Source organism: Suricata suricatta, chromosome 12 (genome assembly GCF_006229205.1).
Source record: "Suricata suricatta isolate VVHF042 chromosome 12, meerkat_22Aug2017_6uvM2_HiC, whole genome shotgun sequence".
Taxonomy (NCBI): Eukaryota; Metazoa; Chordata; class Mammalia; order Carnivora; family Herpestidae; genus Suricata; species Suricata suricatta.
The window spans coordinates 4653908-4660056 of NC_043711.1; the positions used below are offsets into that span (position 1 = coordinate 4653908).

The 6149-nt window shown below is 54.1% G+C and overlaps 1 protein-coding gene across 3 annotated transcripts in view; it reads left to right on the top strand.

Annotated features, from left to right (window-relative positions):
- The window catches only part of VAV1 (vav guanine nucleotide exchange factor 1), a 44883-nt gene that overhangs the window by 24607 nt on the left and 14127 nt on the right, over positions 1-6149 (top strand). For 2 of the 3 annotated variants that reach the window (XM_029918334.1, XM_029918332.1), the window contains exons 12-21: positions 148-234; positions 346-431; positions 736-868; positions 1180-1289; positions 2682-2783; positions 3017-3114; positions 3196-3218; positions 3387-3432; positions 4625-4761; positions 5079-5144. In XM_029918334.1, the coding sequence (XP_029774194.1) occupies positions 148-234; positions 346-431; positions 736-868; positions 1180-1289; positions 2682-2783; positions 3017-3114; positions 3196-3218; positions 3387-3432; positions 4625-4761; positions 5079-5144 (888 nt within the window). The remainder of the gene's footprint in view (positions 1-147; positions 235-345; positions 432-735; positions 869-1179; positions 1290-2681; positions 2784-3016; positions 3115-3195; positions 3219-3386; positions 3433-4624; positions 4762-5078; positions 5145-6149) is intronic. The other variant, XM_029918333.1, reaches the window with a different exon arrangement.

A 6149-nucleotide genomic window follows, 5' to 3' on the forward strand; every position in this document is an offset into this window, starting at 1 on the left:
CTGTGTGCCCGGTGAGTGATTCCCAGCCTCTGGCATGGATACCCTTTCTATGCCTCCTGCCAGCCCCAGTGGGGCTGACCCCCTAACCCCAACCAGACAGGGATTGGGCAGGGTGGGGGTGCAGGCTCACCCCTGCCCCACCCCCAGGACCTGGCACAGTGTGTGAACGAGGTCAAGCGGGACAATGAGACGCTGCGGCAGATCACCAACTTCCAGTTGTCCATTGAGAACCTGGTGAGGGGGCAGCGCAGGAAGGGCGGAGGGTGTGGCCGCAGCGGCGGCGTGGGAGGGTGTTTGGTCTCCTCCTTGGGGGCCCCTTGCCAGACCCCTCTTCTTGCTGCATAGGACCAGTCTCTGGCCCACTATGGCCGGCCCAAGATTGATGGGGAGCTCAAGATCACCTCTGTGGAGAGGCGCTCCAAGATGGACAGGTAGGCAGAGCCGGGGCAGAGGCGGGACCAGACTTCTAGTCCTGCCCGGGGGTGGAGCCTAGGTGGGCAGGCTGGGCAGACCAGTGTGGATGTGTGGGTGGAGCCAAGACCAACAGGGGCCCCGCCCAGGCCGGACCTTAGGCTGAGGTCAGGGTGGGCAGGCGGATGCCACCAAGTGGGCCCCAGCAGAGGAGAAAGGCAGGAGTCCTAGACGCACCGCAGGCTGGGGCCAGGAAGGCGGAGCTGGTGGGGAGGAGCTGGCCGAGGGCAGCCAGATGGAGGCCCTTGACCGACTTGCTCTCAGGTACGCCTTCCTGCTCGACAAAGCCCTGCTCATCTGCAAGCGCCGAGGGGACTCCTACGACCTCAAGAACGTTGTGGACCTGCAAAACTTCCAGGTTCGAGATGATTCTTCTGGAGAGCGAGAAAACAAGAAGGTGGGCTCCGAGGCCAGAACAGGGGTCCCCAGTGCTGGGAAGCCCCAGTGTAGCTTAAGGCTCTCCACCTGACCTGTAGAATGCCCATGTGTGTGCGCGCCCGTGTGTGTGTGTGAGGTTTTAGATTTGTGCACGTGTATTTGGTTCTCCCAGGCAGATCCTTACAAGGGGACCCATGCCCAGGTCTCCTAGGGGCCGAGAGGCTGTTATAAGCCTGACCCTTTTCTCCCCACAGGGGTAGGGGTGCAGAGGGTGTGTGGTCCCGTCTTCTGAGACTGGGTGCCTTCATTCTGAACCCTGCTTCCCTGCAGTGGAGTCACATGTTTCTCCTGATTGAGGACCAAGGCTCCCAGGGCTATGAGCTGTTCTTTAAGACACGAGAACTGAAGAAGAAGTGGATGGAGCAGTTCGAGATGGCCATGTGAGACGCCTCTTCCTCCATCCTTCTGTCCTCAGAGGGCTCAGCAATGGACAGGGGCCGAGAGGCAATTCTGTGCTCCATTCTGCAGAGCTACTCAGAACCTCAGTTTCCTCATCTGGGAAATGGGAAGGATAGGCTTTTAATTCTGTCTGCATCCTCAGAATGCCAGTGTTCTGTGTGAGCTTCGCCACCAGCCTGGACCTCTCCTCCGCCTCCTCCCCCTCCCTTCTCCTCCTCGTCCTTTCCTCCTCCTTCTTCTCCCATTTCACCTTCCCCTTCCTCTCCTCCTCCTCCTCCTCCTCCTTCTTTTTCAAAAAAATTTTTTAAGGTTTATTTTTGAGAGAGAGAGAGACAGAGTGTGAACAGGGGAGGGGGCGACACAGCAAGAGAGGGAGACACAGAATCCGACACAGCTCCAGGCTCTGAGCTGTCAGCACAGAGCCTGACGCGGGGCTCGGACTCAGAAACCGTGAGATCATGACCTGAGCTGAAGTTGGATGCTTAACCAACTGAGCCACCCAGGTGCCCCTTCCTTTTCTTCTTAATGTTTATTTTAATTATTTTGAGAGAGAGAGTGTATGTGAGGGAGGGGCAGAGAGAAAGAGAGAGAGAGAGAGAGAGAGAAGGAGAGAGAGAATCCCAGGCAGGCTGCGCAGTGTCAGCACAGAGCCTGAAGAGGGGCTCAGGAACGGTGAGATCACGACCAAAATCAAGATCAGATGCTAAACTGACTCATCCATCCAGGCTCCCTTTCTTTGTCTTCTTGGGATGAAATTCATGTAATAAAAATATGGCTATTTTAAAGTGTATGATTTGATGGCATTTAGTGCATCACAATATTGTGCAGGCACCCCCTACCCCAGCCTCCCCCTTCATTCAAACATGGATTGAGTGCCTACTGTTTACCAGTAGTGAGCAAGACAGAAAAGGCCTCTGCCTTTGTAGACCTAACCTGCCAGGGACCCCTTCCAGGTGCTCCAGCCGCCTGCCCGGATCTGGCCCTTGGCCCTCAGGGGACAAGGTGACAGCTGGGCACACACCAGCAGGAACAGCACGTTGCTGGAGATGGCCATGTTGAATGGCTGAAACTTGTTGATGGCAGCGAAGGTGTCACTTCTATCTCGTTCCAAAACATTCCCATCCTCCCAAAAGAAAACCCTGCACCGTGTGGTAGTCAATCCCCATTACCCCTGCTCCCAGCCCCTGGACACCACCAACCTGCTCTCTGTCTCCACCCAGATGCACGTGGATGGGTGGATGGAGATGTGGTTGGTGGTTTATGCAGCATATCCAATATGGCGGCCCTGCTGCATCCAAATGGCAGGACGGTCGGTACTTCATTCCCTTGGTGTCTGAGCGCTGTTCCATCATGTGGGATTCTCTCCCCTCCAGCTCCAACATCTACCCTGAGAACGCTACTGCCAACGGGCATGACTTCCAGATGTACTCCTTCGAGGAGACCACGTCATGCAAGGCTTGTCAGATGCTGCTGAGGTAGGGGTGTGGGAAGACGGGGCCGGGCCAGGTCAGCTCTTCCTCCCCAGAGGGGCTGCTCTGGCCTCTGTCCCCTGAGTGGGGAGGTGGGAGGCTCTCCCCTGAGCTTCAGCTTCTTCTTATCTCTCTTGCCCTAAAGAGAACCCAAGGGCACCCATCACGTTGTTGGCAAAATGATTGGCTGTGTCCAATCAACATCACTGACTTCCCTTAATCTCCCCTTGGCATCCCAGAGGCACCTTCTACCAGGGCTACCGCTGTCATCGGTGCCGGGCACCTGCACACAAGGAGTGCCTGGGAAGGGTCCCTCCCTGTGGCCGACACGGGCAAGGTACAAGCAGGGGGCTCGGAGGTGGGCTTGGTTCTGCATGAGGGATTTCCCATCCTGACTATTTCCTTTTCCCTCCCATAGATTTTTCAGGAACCATGAAGAAGGTAAGACCCCGTTCTCCTGTCTCTGTATGAAAAGTCATGGGGGATAAGGAAGGGGCCCCAGGAGGCCCCAGCAGTGGGCATGGCCCTTTGCGGGGTGCCCACATAGGAGCTGAGGGGGTCCCGCTGGGCCTAGGTAGCCACGCTTGCTCTTTTGCTGTCTCCCTCCAGGATAAGCCACATCGCCGACCTCAGGACAAAAAGCGGAATGACCTGGGTGAGTCTGAGGGGGGTGGGCATTGTGTGGGCAGGAGGAAACCTGGGCTTTGCCCCACATCTCAGCAGTCATGTTAACTATCACGTAAGGTCCTGCTTGTCAGGCTGTGACCCATTTGTCCTAGAAACGCCAAAGGGAGTTTAAAAATAACTAACTCAGGACACCTGGGGGGCTCAGTCAGCTAAGTGTCCGATCTCAGCTCAGGTCATGATCCCACGTCTGTGCGTTCAAGTCCCGCATTGGGCTCTGTGCTGACAGCTCAGAGCCTGGAGCTGCTTCCGATTCTGTGTCTCCCTCTCTCTCTGCCCCTCCCCTGCTCTCTGTCAAAAATAAATACATAAACATTTAGAGACATAAGTGTGTGTATATCTATTATATGTATTTCTATTCATGCATGTTGTATATATGTATTAATACATTTACATATACCCATTATATATATATATATACATACTTTTTCTTGAGATAGAAAATAGACACCATAAGGTATAAAAAGTGAGCATATCTTAACCACATGTCTCCATGAATTTCTACGCCTGTAACCACCATGTAGATCAAGATATGGAACATTTTGCTGAATTCTAGAACTACGCTGTCCAGTGCAAACTGAGAGTAATTTAAATAACCTCAAAGCTCCCGTGCTCAGCCATGCTAGCCACATCATGAGCTCTCGCTCACCGCCTCTGGCCAACGGCCGCCCCGCTGGACAGGAGAGACTATTGATCTCCTCCGCTGTGCAGAAGGTTTTACCAGCCAGCCCTGCCGCTCAGTGCCCCACCTCGTTCCCAGACAGAACCACGCTTCGACCCCTGTCACCATAGATTAGTTTGCCTTTCCTTGAACTTCATAAAAATGAAGTCATGTAGGATGTCTTCTTCCTGTGTCCGGCTTCTTAAGTCAGTGTCATGTTGGGGAGACTCACTGGATGGTTGCTTGTGACAGTAGTTTGTTCATTGCTGCATCACATTCCATTGTATGATCGTATCACACCCAGTTTACCCGTGCCATGGAGGCCATTGGGTTGTTTCCAGTTTGGGGCTGTCGTGAAGGAAGCCTGTCTAGTACTTTCGGTGCACATGAGTGTTCGTCTCTCTTGGTCTCTGATTTTGGCCGTCCTGGTGGCCAGTGAGACTCCGGTTTGAAAATCCCTGACTGCCAACCACGCTGAGCCGCCATCTCCCCTCCCCTGCAGGCCTGCCCAAGATGGAGGTGTGTCAGGAATACTATGGGCTTCCTCCCCCGCCTGGAGCCATTGGGCCTTTCCTACGGCTCAACCCTGGAGACATCGTGGAGCTCACCAAGGCCGAGGCTGAACAGAACTGGTGGGAGGTACTGGCTGGGCTGCGGGCATGATGGAGAAGGATCTGAGTGTGTGGTCATGGGTGTAGGCGGTGCCGGGAAGGGGAGGCTGGTCTGGAGGAGGCATCTGGGAGGGGATTTCTAGGGCTGGCCTGGCCCTTCTGATCTGGCCATCTCCCCAGGACGTTGATACGGGCTGGAAGTCTGTGGGTCATACAAGCCACAGAGAGAGATGGATGGGCTGCTGGCCAGAGGGTACAAAGATGGGCACACACACACACACACACACACACACACGTGCATGCAAGTCACTTCTCTGTCCACGTCTTTCCCTCCCGGATGTTTAGGGCAGGAACACGGCTACCAATGACGTTGGCTGGTTTCCCTGTAACAGAGTCAAGCCCTATGTGCACGTAAGTGCCTTGTACCTGGATGGAGCGAGGGCAAGAGGGTCTGGGGGAGGGTCCCGCAAGGACGGGAAGCCTTGAAATAACACCCCTGAGATAGAGAGGGGCGGCCCATCAGGCATGTCATTGCCAAACTCCTAACTGGCCGACTGAGCCCAGAGTGCGGAGGGAGCACACGGAGAATGATGACCAATCTTCTCCCTCTTGATTCTTCTTGGATGAAGGTCCTCGCACTGGAGAAGGTCAGGGGTTGCCGGAAGGCTGGCCAGTCCCTGGCTTCCTTTCAGAGGCAGCAAATGCTGTCCTATCGGGCCTCCTGGCCCAGCTCCTGGGGACGCACCTGCCCAGTCTCTGCTCACCCAACCCCTTTGCTCTACGATGACCTCAGCCTTTCCCACCTCTCCCTCCCTGCAGGTACCAGGGAACCCGCAGAGGGAAAACTCCTATTCTGTAGCTTGATTTTTGTGTCATTTCAGACTTCCAGAAAGGTGGCTAGAACAATGCAAGCAACTCCAAATAGCCTTTCCTAGATCCACCAGCTGTCCACATTGTGTTCCATTTGCTCTCTCATTTGCTCTTTCTCTGCACATTTTATTTTATTTTATTTTTATAATAGTTTATTGTCAAATTGGTTTCCATATAACACCCAGTGCTTCTCCCCACAAGTGCCCCCCACCATGACCATCACCACCTCCCTCCCTCCCCCTCCCCTTTCAGTCCATGGTTCGTCTTCAGTATTCAGTAGTCTCCCTTGATCAGTATCCCTCATTCTTCCCCGCTCTCTTTCCCCCTTCCTCTCCCCATGGTCCCCTGCCAGGTCTCTCCTGTTAAACCTATGAATGCAAACATATGGTATCTATCCTTCTCTGCCTGACTTATTTCGCTTAGCATGACACCCTCAAGGTCCATCCACTTTCCTACAAATGGCCATATGTCATTCTTTCTCATTGCCATATAGTACTCCATTGTATATATATACCACATCTTCTTGATCCATTCATCAGTTGATGG